Source organism: Rhinoderma darwinii, chromosome 7 (genome assembly GCF_050947455.1).
Source record: "Rhinoderma darwinii isolate aRhiDar2 chromosome 7, aRhiDar2.hap1, whole genome shotgun sequence".
In the NCBI taxonomy this organism is placed as follows: domain Eukaryota; kingdom Metazoa; phylum Chordata; class Amphibia; order Anura; family Rhinodermatidae; genus Rhinoderma; species Rhinoderma darwinii.
The window spans coordinates 82,204,797-82,226,517 of NC_134693.1; the positions used below are offsets into that span (position 1 = coordinate 82,204,797).

Below are 21,721 nucleotides of genomic sequence, written 5' to 3' on the forward strand. Positions count from 1 at the left end.
GGGTTGTCTGCCATCCTGATTCCTTTTCCCCCCTTTAATATGGTTCCCCTAAAGCAGACTACATTTCCCATGATGCTTCTGGCTTTGTAGAGGCAGAGGGGGCAGAGTCTCATCACATTGCACTTGCTCTGCTCTGAGTCCTATGTAAGTGCAGCATGTGATAGATCAGTGACATAGAACTTTTGTCCTCATACTGCAGAGTCTCTGTGTATCCTATTTTGTTCTGCCTGTATCTTCTGCCTCCTGCTAGTGATAGATTTCTCTATGTCAGTTCTTACAAGCAGGAGACAGTGAGGAGCAGCATCTCATAGAAATACCCTGGACTCTCTGCACACAGCACTCACCGATAGTATAGACAGCTAATCATTGTATGGACTCACCTATTATATCACTGCACTCCTGCTCCCTTAGATGTGGGAGAAATAATTTCTTCAGAAGCACTATATGCGTAGGGGACATACAGAGGTACAAAGAGGGTGGAGCTGGGTGGGGGTGGGGTGTCTCAGAGCTGCCAGGAGGGATTTGATTGGTGATGATGTAATCCTGTAGTTCACAGGAAGTCAAACACACTGGAGAATTGACCTCCTGTCTACACATGAGAACATGGTCTATTCTGGTGGTCAGCCTGAGATCACATGACACAGCTGCCCGTAATGAAAGGGTTCAAAATTAATGAATGCAAATGAGCTTGGAAGAAACAAGTGACACTGCTGGAATACTGCTGGTAGGTTAGCATGATATGTGCAAAAATAAATTTGCTGGAGTGTTTCTTTAAATAGAGTTTAATATACCTTCCATATTCTCTGACTTGTTGAGGTCCTCCAAGGTATAGCTCACACCTTTACTGATTGACCGAAACACTGCTAGTCTGGAAACAGATCACAATGCCCCTAATAGGGCTTATTGAGGAGCTGTCAGCTCTCCTGATTTTTAGTACATGTTTGTATTCCTTATTAGATAACAATTCTGGGACATCTTTTCTTGAAACTCTACTTTTTGCCTTTCCTCTGTTTTTGACAACTAGCCATACCATTCCCCTTGTCAAAGGGGGTGGTCCCTACACAGTCTGGTACTGTTAACACTGATTGGACAGTGTCAGACTGTGTAAGGAAACATCCCTACCTGGTAACAACCAATTGCCAATTTATTCATACATTTCCAGGAGGAAATAAGTGAGGAACAGTACAAAGTAGAGTTTTAAGAAAAGATGTTCCAGAATTGTTATTAAATGGGGAATACTGTACAAGGAGACCACTACAGTAGGAGATCTGACTAAACTTAACAAGGTCCCCACCACAGTCGCCCATAAAGATGGGGAATGGAATAGCCTGAAATTGCCCCACGCTGAACACCATCAAAATGGAGACCCATATAGCAGCAACATCACACAGAGCATGCACCCTAAAAATGTGCATGTGCCATATGCCTATTTAGTCTCGTCCCGTACACAGAAGTGGCAGTGCAGACTTACCAAAAACGTATAAGAAGTGCCTGGGAAAACTAAAGAAAAAATATATACAAGCTATAAATAATTCACCAAGGAGTCCGCAGCCCAAAGCAGGGCCGAACTGGGACTTAAAATCAGCCCTGGCCTGGCAGGCCATACGCAGCCGCCAGTGTTGGGCTGGAGTACATGGGACCACCTTTCAGCTATACAAGACATGGGGAGATTTATTAAAACAGGTGTAAATGAAAGAGGAATAGTCCTGATAGCTCCAACTCCAACGAATCCACTGCTCTTCCACGAGAATAATGAACGTGCTCATTATTCTAGAGGATTTTTTTTGCGGAGCGGAAAAAAATTCAAGCAGACTTCTTTCCTCTGCATGTGAATGGGGTATAAAATAGCCCATTCACTTGTAATGGATGTAGAACGTTAGTGGATTTGAAAGGGATTTAGTTGTGGAATCAGGGACTTAGTCCTAATCGAATCCGGACTGCGTGATCATGGCCTAATACTGATGTATAAAGATTGCAAATTATACCATTATTCAATGCTAAAATATCACCATACTGTAACTAAATAGTATTATTTATATTCAGCCATATACACACACACTCACATGCTGGATACAAGACGCACAGATGCAACCCAGAAGATGAACACATGCTGCATTCATACCACTCAGACCTAGGACAAATGCGCATGCACACCACTCACACCTAGGACACATGCGCACGCACACCACTCACATCTAGAACACATCTACACTCACACCAATTACACCTAGAAAACATGCGCACCCATACCACTCACACCTAGGACACATGCGCCCGCACACCACTCACGCCTACGACACATGCACACGCACACCTAAGGACACATGCGCACGCACACGTCTTACACCTAGAACACATCCAACACTCACACCTAGAACATATGCCACACATGCACCACTCACACCTAGGACACATGCGCACGCACACCACTCACACATAGGTTATATCCTCCACTCTCGCCACTCACACCTAAGACATATGCTGCATGTTGTCTACCCACACCAAGGATATACAGTGAAGGAAATAAGTATTTGATCCCTTGCTGATTTTGTAAGTTTGCCCACTGTCAAAGACCTGAACAGTCCAGAATTTTTAGGCTAGGTTAATTTTACCAGTGAGAGATAGATTATATTTTAAAAAAAAACTGAAAATCACATTGTCAAAATTATATATATTTATTTGCATTGTGCACAGAGAAATAAGTATTTGATCCCCTACCAACCATTAAGAGTTCAGCCTCCTCCAGACCAGTTACACGCTCCAAATCAACTTGGTGCCTGCATTAAAGACAGCTGTCTTAAATGGTCACCTGTATAAAAGACTCCTGTCCACAGACTCAATTAATCAGTCTGACTCTAACCTCTACAACATGGGCAAGACCAAAGAGCTTTCTAGGGATGTCAGGGACAAGATCATAGACTTGCACAAGGCTGGAATGGGCTACAAAACCATAAGTAAGATGCTGGGTGAGAAGGAGACAACTGTTGGTGCAATAGTAAGAAAATGGAAGACATACAAAATGACTGTCAATCGACATCGATCTGGGGCTCCATGCAAAATCTCACCTCGTGGGGTATCCTTGATCCTGAGGAAGGTGAGAGCTCAGCCGAAAACTACACGGCTGGAATTTGTTAATGATCTCAAGGCAGCTGGGACCACAGTCACCAAGAAAACCATTGGTAACACATTACGCCGTAATTGATTAAAATCCTGCAGTGCCCGCAAGGTCCCCCTGCTCAAGAAGGCACATGTACAGGCCCATCTGAAGTTTGCAAATGAACATCTGGATGATTCTGAGAGTGATTGGGAGAAGGTGCTATGGTCAAATGAGACTAAAATTGAGCTCTTTGGCATTTACTCAACTCGCCGTGTTTGGAGGAAGAGAAATGCTGCCTATGACCCAAAGAACACCGTCCCCACTGTCAAGCATGGAGGTGGAAACATTATGTTTTGGGGGTGTTTCTCTGCTAAGGGCACAGGACTACTTCACTGCATCAATGGGAGAATGGATGGAGCCATCTACCGTCAAATCCTGAGTGACAACCTCCTTCCCTCCACCAGGACATTAAAAATGGCTCGTGGCTGGGTCTTCCAGCACGACAATGACCCGAGACATACAGCCAAGGCAACAAAGGAGTGGCTCAAAAAGAAGCACATTAAGGTCATGGAGTGGCCTAGCCAGTCTCCAGACCTTAATCCCATCGAAAACTTATGGAGGAAGCTGAAGATCCGAGTTGCCAAGAGACAGCCTCGAAATCTTAATGATTTACAGATGATCTGCAAAGAGGAGTGGGCCAAATTTCCATCTAACATGTGTGCAAACCTCATCATCAACTACAAAAAACGTTTGACTGCTGTGCTTGCCAACAAGGGTTTTGCCACCAAGTATTAAGTCTTGTTTGCCAAAGGGATCAAATACTTATTTCTCCGTGCACAATGCAAATAAATATATATATTTTTGACAATGTGATTTTCAGTTTTTTTTTTTTTAATAGAATCTATCTCTCACTGGTAAAATTAACCTAGCCTAAAAATTCTAGACTGTTCATGTTTTTGACAGTGGGCAAACTTACAAAATCAGCAAGGGATCAAATACTTATTTCCTTCACTGTATATATATATATATATATATATATATATATATATATATATATATATATATAGAAGAAAGCATAGAACACAGTGACGGCACCAGGACTTCAAGTCAGATGAAAGCAAAGTGGATTTATTCACCTCAGAAAAAACAGCAACGTTTCGGTTCAACAGGAACCTTTCTCAAGCCATAACAAACTCAAAATGGTGCCAAGTATATATAGGGAGTGCGTACATCAGTTAGCAATATAACAATTGACTGTACAATTCTCATTCAATGTATAAAATTGTGATTCTAATGGTGTATTCCAAACATTAGAAATATAGTGCAATAATGAATCTTCAAACAGGCATACATAGATATGAAGATATCAAGAGCAGAGTGAACATACATCGTGAAAAATGGATAATCAGTACATAATAGGATTACTCAAGAAACCAGCAGGGGCCAATTATAGATTAATTTAGATCCATAAACTTACAGTTTACGATCTCTCCATGCAACCAGCGTGTAGTGTTCGTGCGTCTCCACTGCGCATGCTCCAAAATGGTGTCGAAACCGGATATTAGAGCCGGTGGAATGCATCGTGCAGCGCAATCGCTACTGCGCATGCGCGGAGACGGAACAAGCGTTCCAGTCCCATTGCGCAGGCGCAAGCAGCGATGGAAAAATAAAAGGTATATATACTCTGCAGAATTTAAGCCCAAACGCAATCCTAAGAAGATTACATCTGGACTAAAATACCCCAGTTAGAATATTTACATTTATTTTCAACAAATGGCATGAGTTTGAAGAAATAAAGATCTGTATACTATTACCATCCCATTAAAAAAGAATGTGACTGTAGTCACTAATGGGATTAAATAGAGTAAGCCATATTAGAAAAAAATGAATATCTCAAACGGACATGCTGACACAAACATATGTCATAAACATATATAAATTTATATTTATTATTCAAGGGGTGCTGATCAATAGAAAGATAACCTATACAATATGTAATAGAACCATATATCAAACTAAATAAAGTTATATATGGATATGTAGACATAAGACACTCTACATTGCTGTAATAAATACTGTATATGCAAATATAAGAATAAAAATTTCCAACTGGGACTCAAATAGTCCCAATAAATCGGCCTCTGCTGTTTATCAGAATCCTCCATGATGTTTGACAATTCCATGTGTCTCTAGAAAGTGTAAGAGAGACAAATTACCATATGATATTCACAATCACAACATTTTTTTAAATTTTTTTTTTTAAAAACAATGTATACATGAGAGAGAAATCAAAATAAGACTTCAACCTATCCATATATAGAACACAAACTATACCAATCGGGAACAAAAACCCATCGTACCCCCCAACATCTGCAGGCAAGCTACCCCCTACTGTATTACATATGCGGGCCATAAGAGTATTCTATATTAAGCCCCTTCGGAGACATAGTTTCCAACTTATAGATCCACTCTAGCTCTTTTTTCTTCAAGGCCAAACCTCTATCACCCCCACGTCTCATTTGAGGTACAGAATCAATGATTCTGAATCTCAACTGTGACAAGCTATGATTTTTTCATTTTTTTCATTTTTTTCTAATATGGCTTACTCTATTTAATTCCATTAGTGACTACAGTCACATTCTTTTTTAATGGGATGGTAATAGTATACAGATCTTTATTTCTTCAAACTCATGCCATTTGTTGCAAATAAATGTAAATATTCTAACTGGGGTATTTTAGTCCAGATGTAATCTTTTTAGGATTGCGTTTGGGCTTAAATTCTGCAGAGTATATATACCTTTTATTTTTCCATCGCTGCTTGCGCCTGCGCAATGGGACTGGAACGCTTGTTCCGTCTCCGCGCATGCGCAGTAGCGATTGCGCTGCACGATGCGTTCCACCGGATCTAATATCCGGTTTCGACGCCATTTTGGAGCATGCGCAGTGGAGACGCGCGAACACTACACGCTGGTTGCATGGAGAGATTGTAAACTGTAAGTTTATGGATCTAAATTAATCTATAATTGGCCCCTGCTGGTTTCTTGAGTAATCCTATTATGTACTAATTATCCATTTTTCACGATGTATGTTCACTTTGCTCTTGATATCTTCATATCTATGTATGCCTGTTTGAAGATTCATTATTGCACTATATTTCTAATGTTTGGAATACACCATTAGAATCACAATTTTATACATTGAATGAGAATTGTACAGTCAATTGTTATATTGCTAACTGATGTACGCACTCCCTATATATACTTGGCACCATTTTGAGTTTGTTATGGCTTGAGAAAGGTTCCTGTTGAACCGAAACGTTGCTGTTTTTTCTGAGGTGAATAAATCCACTTTGCTTTCATCTGACTTGAAGTCCTGGTGCCGTCACTGTGTTCTATGCTTTCTTCTATTTTAAAAATAAGGGGGAATTGATTCATCCCCTGGTGACGAGCACACGGCCTGATTTTTGCTATTGTAGGAGTGCTGTGTTCATCTATTTGCAGGACTATATATATATATATATATATATATATATGATTGTGTGTGTGTGTGTATATATATATATATATATATATATATATATATATATAGATACATATACTGTATGTCTGAGTGTTAGGCGGCCGTTTTTCAAAATGGCCGCGTAAAAAAACATCCGCGAAAAAGAAGTGCATGTCACTACTTCAGCTGTTTTTGGAACCATTTTTCATAGACGCTATAGGAAAGCAGCTCCAAAAACGGCCTGTTAAAAACGCAGCGAAAAACGCGACTTTGAATAAAAACGTCTGAAAATGAGGAGCTGTTTGCCCTTGAAAACAGCTCCGTATTTTCAGAAGTTTTTGATATTTTGTGTGCACATACCCTAAGGGTTAAGATACTTCATCTGACCGGATAGAACAGACATATTACTCAGCAGTAATGAATTAAACAATTAGGAGGTCCCAGGTAGCCTTAAATAGAGCCCAAATCCCTTCAGAAAGCGTAACATATGCAGCAGTATACATATATAGGGTGGGAAACTTGTGCTGCCTACGGACTCCAGGAAACATTCAGGTACATTTTCCACTTCCTGATCGTCCTACGGCAGCACACTTGAGGGACTTAACAAGCAATGATGAGAATATGGGGGGGGGGGGGAGAGAGAGGGGGGTGGTGGTTTAAGCTTTGGATGCTCCACTAGTATTTTTTTTGCCAGAAGCAGAACCTTCAACTGAAAAAAAAGTTTAGCCTATAGTGTTTAAAGAATGTCGAGGAAGAAGACCAATTGGCTGCTCTGCAGACTTGGTCTAAGGGGACATGGCATCTTTCTGCCCACGATGTAGATGTGGATCTGGTTGAGTGGGCCCGAATATCTAAGGGGGACTCTAGGCCTTCCAAGGAGTAGCAGTCCCTGATGATTTCTTTGAGCCATCTAGCTAGTGAAGCTTTGCTGGCTTTTTTCCCCTTATTTGTCACCTGGAATTGGAGAAACAGCCCTTCAGAATGTATAAAAGGGGCCGTTATTTCCAGATATGCAAGTCTAAGCATTGTGAATCAATAGGGGTATTAGAGGTTGAGTCTACTGGTAAGACTGGCAAAACTATCTCCCGATTCATGTTGGAGCTGGATGGCACTTTTGGTAAGAACCCTGGCATTGTTCTAAGGATAACACACTCGGATAAGATCCTAAGATAAGGCTCTTTACAGGACAGAGCTTGCAACTCGCCAACCCATCTTGCCGAGGTAATTGCTATCAAGAATAGGGTTTTATATGAGAGAAGCTTAAGGCTTATACTGTGAAGTTGTTCAAACAGCACACGGCTGACGTGTTTCAAAACAATGGGCAACTCCCAAGAGGGCTATAGTATGGCCTTAATTTTTGAACCGCTTTCAGGAATCTGGTTATCATTTGATGGTTGGAGAACCTCCCCTCTGAATTGGCATTAATGGCCGTCAAATGCACTTTTAACGTATTGGCCTTGATATCCCTCTTGTAGAAACTGTAATACTGTGGACACTGTATCTGGTAACCTGTCATTGTCCTGACACCATTTAGAAAATATAAGCCATATTCGAGAATATATTTTCATTGTACTGGGTTTCCTGGAGGCTAATAAGGTATTGACTACCTCATCAGAGAAGCCCTTATTTTTCAGAGACTGTTGTTCAGTTTCCATGCTGTTAACTGTAACCTGTCTAACGTGGGATCAAACCAACCCTGCTGTAGCAGGAGATCTGGACATAATGGAAGTTTCCAGAAGTTGCCGTTCGAGAGATTCATCACGAGCGGAAACCATGCCCTTCTGGGCCAATAAGGAATGATCTCTATGGCCTTCCCTTTCTCGTCCCTTATTTTCCTCAATACCCGAGGAATGGGGGGAAATACATATATGAAGGTCTTTTCCCAACTCAATGATAGGCTGTCTATGGCATATGGGTGATCCGACCTGTTGAGGCAGCAGAACTTCCTTAATTTGGTATTCTTTGCGGTCGCCATGACGTCTAAAGATGGTTTGCCCATCTTCCTGGTGATTTGAAGGAAGACTTCCGGATTCAAGCTCCACTCACCTGGGTGAATCTGAGTCCTTCTCAGCCAACCTGCTTTCAGATTCAACACTCCTCGAATGTGGACTGTGGAGATTGATCTCAGATTGTGTTCTGCCCACCGCATGATCTGACTGCATCCTTTTTTGAGGGAATTGCTTCTGGTGCCCCCCTGTTTGTTTACATAAAATACTGCGGGGAGGTTGTCTGACTGAATTTTGACATCGTGATGATGGAGAACAGTCTGAAGGGGTAATAGTGCTAGTTTGATCGCCCTGAGTTCTTTCATTTTATATGAAAGGCACCTGACGTCTTTTGCACCCATGATGTTCCCACATCTGCACCCCAGCCTGAGTCTTAGGCATCCGTAGTGAGGAGTATCCGATGAACTGGTCTCAGAGACCTGCCTCGATCAAGGTGGTAGGGTACCAGCCACCACTGGAGGTCCCGTCCCATTGAAATTAGGGTGTCGAGAGACACTATTTTCTTGTCCCAACTTTTCAGTATGTTGGATTGTAACATTCGGATGTGTGCACTTGCCCTTAGTACCGCCTCGATAGCTGATATTAGAAGCCCTAACACTCTCCTGGCCTGATGGATGGAGCAGTGACTCAGTGATATTAGTCATTGAATTCCTTGACGGATAGAATATATCCGGTTGCTGGACAATGTCAGTGGCATTTTCTGTGTGTCTACCATGAAGCCTAACTATTTCAACCTGGTGCATGGTGTTAGACTTTTGGAGGTTTATCATGAAACCGTGTGAGATGAGCATGTCTAGAGTGACTTTTAGGTGCTTTGTAAGGATGTCTTCTGACGTGGCTTTCACCATCCTATCATCCAGGTAAGGACATACGAAGATCCCTTTCATGCGTAGTACTGCAGACAGTACCACCGCTACCTTTGTAAACACTCGGGGTGCTGATGTTATCCTAAAGGGCAGGCAGGTGAACTGAAGATGTAAGACTTGATGATGAAGAAGAACTGCTCCCCGAAGAAATTTCCTGTATTTCTTCAGGACCGGGATACGAAGGTATGCATCTTGCAGATCGATAGTGGCTAGAAAATCTCCTACTTGGATAATATTTATGACCGATTGTATAGGTTCCATCTTGAACTTTTTCTTTACAAAGAATTGGTTCAGCTATGTCAAATCTATCACTAACCGCCACTTGTCTTCCTTTTTTGGAATGGCAAAAATAGGGGAGTGCACTCCCTGACCCCGCTGATAATACGGGACTTCTTCCAATGCTCCCTGGCGACAGCCAGATCAACCCTGGGCGGAACATCCCAGTTAGAACTAAACTTGGGATCTGTTTTGTAGGTGTGTTTAAACCTCGCCCCTTGATCAATACGTCTCTCCGGCTTATCCCATTCTGGACCTAATCTGTAATAACAGGATGGGAGGGAAGGACTCTGTCTTTGTTGACCGGAAAATAATAAAATTGTTCCCTTTTGGGTTTGAGACACATCTTTATCAGTCTCGACGGTCAGTTTGACTGCTTTCAGCAAGTGCGGGACCTTGTCTTTAACAGATAAATATTATATAGAGGTTCCCCATCAGAGTCCTCTGAATCCAGATCATCCTCCGATATATCATATTCGGAAGGGGAATGCGGAGAGGGCGTCCGCTTTCTACCTTTAGATTTTTTTGGCATAGCAGCCATCTTAATCTCCTGAAAGGTATCCGTAAACTGATCCTTAAACCAGGACAGAAGCCCCTTGGCTTTAGTATGGAGGGATTGTTCAGGAGGTCTTCAAGAGGAGCAGAAACTCTGGTCCCAATCCCCTGGCAACGGTTGCTGACAACCTTTACACACATTGTGCTTGGATTTCCTCTTGCGTTTCCCTTGAGATGCAGGACTTGCTATCTGGGAAAAGAGGCATGCAAATTACAATCTAACCTGTAAGCGGCCTCAAGGAAGAAAACCCCTCTAACATTAACACAATGAAATAGTAAAGAAATATTCGGCACACAAGGTGATGATTTTAGCAAATCTTTCGGTTTTATTTTATCAAAAGTTGATGCCAGAGGTTTAGTGTGACGTTTCGGTCGTATATTAGACCTTCATCAGGCACTACAAGAGCAAAATATATTGCAAAACTGTAGATTAGCATCATGTGGATAAATAGATATACAACGTAAATCAAGGTAAAGAGAGAAATAAAAGGGGGGGTGAGGCATAAAGCGAACATAAATGAAAACAGGTGTCTATGGCATGTGCACAAACATTTCACATAGACATGGTACATAACGGAGAAACGGTCGTGAACATATAACTAATTTAAATATTTACAAAATATAGCTTATGTTTGATAGTATAGCATGTATAATATGTACATAGAAGACAGACATCCTAATCCAGGAAACATTGTCAGGGCATATATAAGGTCAAGATATAACGGCACAGTGAAAAATAGAGTAAGGATTGGCTGTAGCTGAAGGTAACATGCAAAGAGTTAATATCTGTATCTGTATTTCCTGATAAGGAACTGAACCTGTGTAATTCATACATAGACAAGGGGGATTTTACTCTCTTGAGCCAGGCTTGAGAAAGACCCTCCACTTGTCACGGGTCGAAACATTGCAATTTTTTACTGGATGTTTGACCAATAAAAGAACATATTGATTGAAATTTGGGAGACGTGTGCTGCTGTTCAACCACTCTTTTTCTGAGGATTACATTACGTCAGACTGGGTTTATCTGATCTTACAGCGTGTCACCGCTCCTGACATCGGGATTTGTGCTGCTTCAAATATTTTATTTTTGGGATATCCACAGGATATGTCATAAATGTCAGATAGATGAGGGTCCCACCTCTGGGACACGCACCTATCTCTAGTATGGGGCTCCCTAAACCCTGTTCTACCATTTTCTGCTCCCGCTGCCTCCTGGCCACTTCCTGACTATATGGTCAGGAGATACGAAATCAGCGCAGCTTGCTGAGCTACGTTGTTTCCGTATGTCCCATAGAACTGAATTGTAGTTACGAAAAAAGCGTAGCTCGCATGCCACGCTGCTTCCGTAACTGCCTTTCACTACTATGGGACTTACGGAAGCAGCGTATCTCAGCGAGATGACATCACTGTCCGTATATAGACATTGACGTCAGGATCTTTCACTGGACCGTAGTCCCGGGTCAGAGCCTGTACTAGCACTCTGCTCGGGAACTCCAGCACTACTCCTGACGTCACTATCCATATATGGGCAATGACATCAAAAGTTTCCAATCGCTACAGCGCTGGACCCAGGAAAGGGAAATATAATAATTGTTTTGCTTTTATGTGTTACTGATTATTTATTTTTTGTGTTTTTTGACATGTTGGGTTGTTGGACTACTTCGATTCGAAGACTACTTCAAGGACGGAGTTTTTTGTTGTTCTCAATAAAATGGTTAACGAGGGTTGTGTGGGTGTTTTTTGTTTCAATAAAATATTTGTTTTTTATATCTCTCTGTTTTTAACTATACTACTACCGCCTTAGTAATGGCCGCTGTCTGATTGACCGCATCCATTACTAAGGAGGGGCTCAGTGTTAGCCGGTGCAGAGGCTAACACTAACCCCCACATTATTACCCTGGTACCCACCGACACCAGGGGTACCGGGAAGAGCCGGGTACGATCCAGTACCCAATCATCTGTAGTGATGGTTGTATAATGCTGCGGCCGCATGCTGGTATTATTAGGCTAGGAAAGCCCAAACACCATGGCCTTTCCCACCCTGGTAATGCTGGGCTGCTGCGTTGTATTTGACTGGTTATGAAAAATGGGTGGGGACCGCACGTCATGTAACTGTATAATCAGAAAAGAATTACATGGTTCAACCCCATTTTTCAGAACTAGTCAAAAAAATATAGCAGCAGCAAGCTAGTATAACCAGGGTGGGAAGGGCCACGATTTTTGGGCTTTCCCAGCCTACTCTCACTAGCCTGTGTCCGCTCCAGTGCCCGACCATCACTGCGGATGGTAAGGTACTGGATCGTACCCGGCTCTTCCCAGTACCCCTGGTGATGGTGGATACCAGGGTAATAATGGGGGTTAGTGTTGGCCTTTCCACCGGCTAACACTAAGCCCCAGCCTTAGTAATGTACACTGCCGATCAGCCAGCGGCTATTACTAAGGCAGTAGTGATAAAGTAAAAAAATCAGATTAAAAAAAATATTTAATTGAAATAAAAACAGACACAACGCTTGTTAACCATTTTATTGAGAATTAAAAAAGAGGCCATAAGTGGTCTTAGAATCCGAAGCCGTTTAACAACCCAACCTGTAAAAAAACACAAAAAAAATAAATAATTAGTAACACATAAAAAAGCAAAGAAATTATTACACTTACGTTTCCTGGGTCCAGCGCTGGAGCCGCAATGTCAGTGAGCTACGCTGTTTCCGTAACTTCAGAAGTTATAGGGAGCGTCAGCACTTAAAGTGCAGCATCAACTAAAAAATGGCCCAGCTTTCACCTACACTCTCCCATCTGGCACCCCACTAATTCTGCCCCTCTCCCCCTCCTCCCATAGAGCCTCTGCCACCATCTGTGCCCCCCTGCCACAAGTAAAGGTTCCAAATCCCCTTCAGTGTATCCTTACCACTTGCTGCTCGTCATTTTACCGGACAATATTCGCCGCATGCTGCACTATTATGGTCACAATTATTTTTACCTGCAGTGGAAGCTTCTAAGGCGTCTTTCACACCGCAGTATTTATCAGTTTGTATGTATCAGTTTACTGTATGTGGCTGGAAAGCTCCTGACACTTATGATAAATGGATCCAGAGACCCCTATACACACAACACTTTTGTTTTTTGCTGCGTGGAACAGCTTTAAAGGCTGCACTATTCCATACATATGTATGTGTTTTATTTTTAACATGGATGCCTGTGAGGACGTTAAACCGTTTAATGCATCTCCTGGGAGCTTTATCAGCACATACATTATATTAATAGAAATACTGTGGTATGAAAGCCACCTAAGAGCGTCCAATGCAGATGTGAACACACCCCAGTGCTGACAATAATAATAAGGCTGCGTTATTACATCTATCACCAATGTGGCTACAGCTAACAGTTTGCTGACTCCGCCTACTTGTGCTGGCCCCACCCACAAAATGGGGCCACTTTAAGCTCCCAATCCACCCCTGCAGACTGGGCAGGTACTGATTCTCCTTTTTCTTTGCGGCGCCAAAGATGTGCGCTAATGAGCGAGGCATCAGTGCAGAAAACAAGTCTAGAGATGATTAACTGTGACTCGGCCAACAAGCACTATACTTCAATTCTGCAGTGCTCCTTCCGATCATTGCAGAGTACACAGCAATAAATCTCGGAAAGATGTGGTTTTAAACACCAGGAGACAGCAGTTATTGTAATGTTGGTGCTTGTGTTCACCACTGTCCGCAGGGCCGATTCTAGCTTTTCTGCTGCCTGAGGCAAAAATTTAAATGGTGCCCCCCAGATTTTGATTGTCATCCCCCTGGCTGTTCTACATCACTAACAGCCTCCTCCAACTATTGCAGATGTGCCGTTGCCTTGTACTTGCATGCGCGGTGCAGTTGGGCAGAGTACACCTCGCTGAACGGTGTGTGCCCAAGTAGTACAAGGCAATGACGCATCCGAGAAAGTTGGAGGCGACTGGTAGTGATGTATAACAGCTAGAGGGATGTCAATCAAGCATGGAAAATTGGGTTTGGAGGCAGGACTCTGACTCTTCAGGATAGCTGCACCGCCCCATGACCCTTTAATGAGTAATTAGCATATATCGTGCTCCCCTTTAAAAGTTGATTTTATAGATTTTTCTGCACCTGAAAACAACATACAGGAGAATGTTTGGAAAGATTGTCAGGTCATGTATCACCGCATGGTGGCGGTTCAAGAGTTTAAAACTACCTGACACATTCCCATTAAATATACAAAGAATTGAAAACAATTCCATCTGCCCTGTAATTTCTTTTATTATAAGTATATTCTTTATAATTACAGCATCAGAACCAAGCTCTGACATATATATGGCTCCAGAACCAAGCTCAGTACTTAAATACAGCACGAGAGCCAAGCTCAATACATATATACAGCACCACAACCAAGCTCATTACATAAATACAGCACTTCGGGTCTGGCAGAAATAGTCCATTCACCGAGGCAACAATCAAAGGCCTTTCCAGGGGGGTTGTGGGCAACTGGAGAAGATCCACCAGGTCTCTCTGAATGAAGTTAGCTGCGGATCCAGAGTCCAGATAGGCAGAGACCCGGTGAGTCTTTTTGTCGACACGAAGGTCACGGGGATGGACAATTTTGAGGAAAGTCCTTTTTCACCCAGGGTTGTCTCTCCAACCAATCTGGGGCTTTTGGGGGCACAGATGCACAAGATGGCCTCCGAGGCCACAATACAGACAGAGCCCCGAAGTGCATCTGCATTGTCTCTCCTGGGTAAACAGCTTGAGATGGTCCATCCTCAAAAGACTCCTTTGGAGGAATAGCTGACGAGGATAGCAGGGGTTGCTGCAAAGTAGGAGCCGGGCTAGGCAGTCCTCCCTCCCGACGGGCCTCTTGGTCAGTCTCGGAACCTTATGTCAATCGGGGCGGCCAGAAGGATGAGGTCATCCAGGGTAGATGGCAAACCAAGCTTATTACATAAATGCAGTACCAGAACTAAGCTCAGTACATAAATACAGCTCCAGAACCAAGCTCATTACATAAATACAGTACCAAGCTCAGTACATATATACAGCACCAGAACTGAGCTCAGTACATAAATACAGCATCAGAACAAAACTCAGTACATATATACAACACCAGAACCAAGCTCAGTACATATATACAGCTTCAGAGCCAAGCTCAGTACATATATACAACATCAGAGGCAAGCTCAGTACATATATACAGCTCCAGAACCAAGCTCATTACATAAACACAGTACCAGAACAAAGCTCAGTACATATATACAACACCAGAACCAAGCTCAGTACATATATACAGCTTCAGAACCAAGCTCAGTACATATATACAACATCAGAAGCAAGCTCAGTACATATATACAGCTCCAGAACCAAGCTCATTACATAAACACAGTACCAGAACCAAGCTCAGTACATATATACAGCACCAGAAACAAGCTCAGTACATATGAACTGCACCAGAGCCAAGCTCAGTACTCATATACAGCTCCAGAACAAAGCTCAGTACATATGTACAGCTCCAGAACAAAGCTCAGTACATATGTACATCTCCAGAACAAAGCTCAGTACATATATGCAGCTCCAGAACAAAGCTCAGTACATAAATACAGCACCAGCACAAATACATCTCAATTTAGTGCATCCCCTGCCGTATAGGTTTGTACGGCGTAAAACAACAGCTCCCAGAATGGATCGAACAATGGTAAGGATATGCTGGGAGATGCTGTTTCACAAAAAAAATACCATCATCTTGCTGCAGATCATACAGTGAATACAGTACTAATTAGAGGCAGAATAAACATTTACAATAAGTGACTCACCGGTGACGTCTCAGATTCTAGTTGCTCTTTTTGTCTTTTCTTCTCCATCCGGTCCAGACCTCTATGATGATTTCTCCCGGCCACGTCCCATTTCTGCAGTTTGCCGCTCAGATGTCTTCAGCTTCTCACTATTCAAACATTTCTGCACCTATAAATGAAGATAAAATTCTCATGGTGACACACAATGTAAATGTGACACATACCCCTAAATATAATAGCTCCATACACTGCACCTCTAATTATAATAACACCATAAATTGTGTCCCCGATTACCATAGCTCCATACACTGTGTCCCTGATTATAATAGCACTATACACTATGTCCCACACACACACACACACACACACACACACACACACACACACACAGTACTCCCCATAGATAGTGCCCCCCATAGCCCCCTGTAGATTGTGCCACACACATAGCCCCCTGTAGTTAGTGCCCAACATATAGCCCCCCTTGTAGATGGTGCCCCAAATATAGCCCCCCTGTAGATAGTGACCCACATAGAGCCTCCCCTGTAGATGGTGCCCCACATATTTCACCCACTGTATATAGTGCCCCACATATAGCCCCCCTGTAGATAGTGTCCCACATAAAGCCTCCCCTGTAGATTGTGCCCACATATACAAAGATTGGTGAAGATCACCTGTTACACAATATTATATCGTGTCAAAGAGACCACATTGGTGTACACCACCAGGTTAAGCTGAGTTAGATCAGGAAAGGAAAAGGGGAGAAGCATGTGGTCTGTGAGTAAATTAATAAATAACTTTTATTGTTTTAACATTAAAAGGAACAAATGGTTAAAAGGTCCAGTGGTGCAATTGGTATGTGTGAGTGACCCCTCAATTCACATACCCTTGGCCATAAATTAATTGATAAGGTAATATGTAATGTTGCTGTCAGTGTGCTCCGTTAGCAATACTTGGTAATTAGACTGTAACTCCCACAAATTGTATTGCAAATAAATGAAGCTATTGAGCTATAAATTTGCCGATCACTCTGTCTTAAATTAATACTGGCTGTGTTACTTAGGTTGAGGTTATGTTTATTGCACTATGCAGCAATAAGCGCAGCTGGGCCAGTGTAGGTATGCCCTGCTGCTTATTGAGAAGGAAAATTGTGATGTTGTTGAAATGAGCGAGGTGAGACATGTTCTAGTGTTAATGGACATCTGTATATTTGCAAGGCTCAGGATATGCCTGCAACGTAATTTGAACTCAGACACATTTCTATGGTGTATTATAGCTGCTGCCATATGTTCTTTTCCAATCCCTAATGACAAATACTTGTATTCCATACCAATCGAGACTTAGGTCTCTGATTGGCTAGTGGGGCTGCCAATCAACCAAGAACCCTATTTATAGGGCGGTTTAATGGCGGCTTTTCACCGCTAGAAGAAGCCAGAATTCTGGCGAAACGCACGTCGGGTGCTTAGCAACAATTTTAACAAATCCTCTGGTGCACCCCTTGGCCCCAGCTGTCAAGGCTCCATACGACAAACTGTTACCGTGCATGTGACATAAACCAATAAATCAGGTAATTAAAGCCTTGTCTCTGACTTTCCCTGACTTTCTTTGGAATGATGCAGATGATCTATCTGTGGTGCATACGAGGCTACTGAACACCAGTTGGGGTGGTGCACATAGAACAGATCGCAGCTACTGAACTTCAGCTAGGGGGAACTGCACACAGGAAAGACCGTGGCTAATGAATACCGGTGTGGGGGGACTGCATACAGGATAAAGCAACTACTGAATACCAGGTTGAGGAGGTGCACATAAGTGAGACCGCGGTTACTGAACACCAGATTTGGGGGATGAATACAGGAGAGACTGTGGTCACTGAATACCAGTTTGGGGATGGTGCACACGGGAGAGAGCGGCTACTGAACAGTTTGGGGGAGGGTTGCACATAGGAGAGAGCTCTGCCAACTTTTACTAACTTTTTCTTTTGCAGGGAGGTTACTGAACTCCGTCCTTGCAGCACTGATTTCCAGGACAGAGCAGCGTTTTATAATGCGCTTGCTGGTGCTGAACAGCAGATGAGAGAGCAGTGCTGCATTGTATGTTTGCGTTCATTGTGTTTGCGTTCAGCACACAACGGCGCTCGACACCGGGAGAGGGAAGTGCGCCAGCGAACAATGCCGCACGTGCCGCAATTTGTAAATAACTCCAAATGATCTTTTTCATGTTCCCAATTCTGTACAGTACAGTGCAGCATCACACTGCAACGCTGCTTAACAAGAATTACTATTTTGTTATGTATAGAGTAAGGCTGCAGAAAGAAAGGTGTGGAACCCAGACTTGGCAGACCTGCTCATTAACCGTTAGATTGCTGCAGAGCAGACCAACTCCCCTACCGAATAAGTATGTTTATCGGGGTTCCTCTTAATTCATTTTATTTACGTTTTGTAAAAAAAGTTTATTAAAGATTCTGCTTTTTTTAACTTTTGTAATATTCTCTCTACACTGATTTGAACCGCAAGAGTTGTTGCTAGGGACCCCAGCTACATAGACTGCTGTTTACACACTGGGTGTCTATGGATGAGGCCTCCATATAAAGACCTAATTTTATAAAACAAATGCAGATAAAAAAAGTTACACTCTTGCCCATAGCAGCCAATCCGATCACTATTTTCATTTTGTAACCTGCTCTGGAAAAATGAAAACTAGAACCTGTTTGATTACCATAAGCATGTAACAATGGCGGCAGGTCCCCACCGCCTGGTCTCGTACCTCCTCCAGCGCCTGGTCCTGCCTATCTGCCAGGCTGCCTTATCCAATCCCGTTTGCCCCAGGACATTGGAACAACCTAGATGTATCCTGCATCTGATTCCAGTCTGCTATTGCTATCTATTCTCACATACCTCCTAACTTTCAAGTATCATAAAGAGGGACAACCGATGCAGCGTGCGTAGCAATTTTTTTTCCCTTTTAAGCCATGCCTCTAACCCCGTCCAATTGCTGCCCATACACACCCGGTTCAGCCTACACAGTATCATGATCCTATAGTGCTTCCCACAGTATAATGCCCCCATCCAACCCCCCACATTGTATAATGCCCCTATAGCTGCCCCTACACAGTTTAATACCTCATTGTGCCTCCCACACATAATGCCAAATAGCTGCCCCAACACCATATAATGCCCCCATAGCTTCGTCATACGGTATAATGCCCTCATTGATGCCCCCATACGGTATAAAGCAAACACAGATGCCCCAATACAGTATAATGCCCACACAGATGACCACATACAGTATAATGCCTACACAAATCCCCCCATACAGAATAATGCCTCCATAGTTGCCCCATGCAGTATAATTCCACAATAGCTGCCCCACACAGTATAATGCCCACATAGATGCCTCCATACAGCATAATGCCCACACAGATGCCCCCGTACAGTATAATGCCCCATAGCTTCCCCGATACAGTTTAATGCGTCATAACTACTGTGATGTCAGGGGCTCCCTCTAGGAGCGGAATCCCCAGACAGAGAATTGGCAATGCTCTGGCTGGGGGAATCTGCTCCAGGAGGACAGTGACGTCAAGGGCTTTCCCAAGATAGGAGTCTCCGACCAGAGAGCTTGCATTGCGCTGGCCATGGACTCCATAGTTGAAAGACTTACATCACTGTCCATATATGGACAGTGACGTCAAGGGCTTCCCCGGGCTCAGCGCTTAAAGTAGCGCTGTGCCCGTGGAGTCCTCAAAGAGTGGACAGTGAATGCTGAAGCAGGGAGCAGATGGTTCAATGATTCAGCTTTGGATTCAACTGTGTCTGCATCCTAAGGCTGCAGATACACAGTTGACACCGGGACATACCACTGGCTGCCCAGGACAGTGGGACACCACCCAGGATACGGGACTGTCCCGCTGAATCTGGGACGGTCGGGAGGTATGGTTGTCAGCCCCTATTCAGTTATTCGATACCAGCCTGTATCCAGTCTGCTATTGCGGTCTGTTGTCAGACTGTATTCAGTTATCTGCTACCAGCCTGTATCCATTTTGCTATTACTGTCTGTTGTCAGCATGTATCCAGTTTTCCGCTATCTGCCTATGTCCAGCTACCTGTCATGAGCCAGCGTCCAGCTACCCACTACCTGCCTGTGTGCAGCTACCCACTTCCATCCATCTAGGTACCATCTGCCAGTACCTGCACCTGGTCCGCTTGGCCAGCAACTACTCTGCCAGCACCACCTCAAGAGGTAGAAACCTGATAGCCACCCGCAGTGAAGACCAGATCCCTGTATAGGGGTTAAAGGGTGAAGACTGGGGAGGCTACTTAGATAACTCTCTTAGGTGTGGCCCCAAGCCAAACCAGTGGAGTAGCCCAGAGGGTCCACAACCTGTTGGACTTAACAGAGCATCCCCTTTAGTTTTTGTCTCTACTTTTTTTTTTATGAATGCGAGCCATAGTTCCACTTATGCAGCTGAGGCCCCAGGATTTCTTCTTGGGGACCGAACAAGTGCACTGAATACTCTACTGTACATTGCAAAGTAAGATCTCGTAGTGGTTGTTTCAGTAAACTTTATGATAACATTATCCACCCAACATTCAGTAAGTGGGACAGTAGTGACAATATGTTACTAAGAACATTTACACTTTTGTTGTATCCTTTAAATTCCAAATTTAAAAATATAATTATAGGGCAGGAGATATGTAAATATATAAATGATTAATGTATAGGGAGAACTCATATTTAAATGTGAGAACATTGCAGTCATGGACATACACATATGCTTTATGCAGATAATCTCTGGCATACAGGTATAAATAACTCTCATCATAGATACCACAGACAAGACCTAAATTTTCAGGTTAGATCTTGTGCTTGATTTTTTAAGACCTATATTCAGAGGAGCAATGGCCGATAAGCTATTAATTTAGATTAATAAGCGACAAAAAATAATGGAAATCATATAAAAGACAGATAATAAAATAAAATAATGGTCCAGTATCCGTTTAATTGTATTACTGCTGGTTGCTCTATTTATTAAATTACCTATTTTAGTGAATAGCATAGACAGCATAACTAAATAGTACAAATAAATCCAATCACTGTAACCATACTACTGTTTTGAGAATAAATGGGACCTGTCCTTACCCTTGTGTTCTCTATTACAGGGATCCTGTGGCTGTCGCTAGGATCTGAACTGGCGTACATTACACTGTTAGTTATTAGTTTTGTGCTGCTGTTACTGGAAATTATTTACACTGGAAACCCCGTCTGTGGACTCAAGCTGAACGCATTTGCTGCAATGTCCTCAGTGCTTTCAGGTAATGGGATTTGCTCCCACAAGGTCATATTAAAATGTGATTGAAAGATTCAGTCACGTCCACTATTTTGCATCATATGTATCACATCATCCACTATCAAATGCCATATATTTTTGCCTCATATTAATGATGTTTTAATATACCACTCAATCCTTCCCCAACAAAATCTGTAAAATATATAGTCATGCGGAAAAACAAAGTGCCCCCTCTATAAATTCTATGGTTTTATGTATCAGTACATAATAAAAAAAAAAAAAGGTCCTTAGAAAGTCTTAAAATTAGGTAGATACAACCTCAAATGAACAACAACGTATGACAAATTACACCAT

The 21,721-nt window shown here is 42.7% G+C and overlaps 1 protein-coding gene across 1 annotated transcript in view; it reads left to right on the forward strand.

Annotated features, from left to right (window-relative positions):
- The window catches only part of GSG1 (germ cell associated 1), a 151,647-nt gene that overhangs the window by 107,307 nt on the left and 22,619 nt on the right, over positions 1-21,721 (forward strand). Inside the window, exon 4 of the mRNA XM_075832301.1 lies at positions 21,240-21,392. Within this exon, the coding sequence (XP_075688416.1) occupies positions 21,240-21,392 (153 nt within the window). The remainder of the gene's footprint in view (positions 1-21,239; positions 21,393-21,721) is intronic.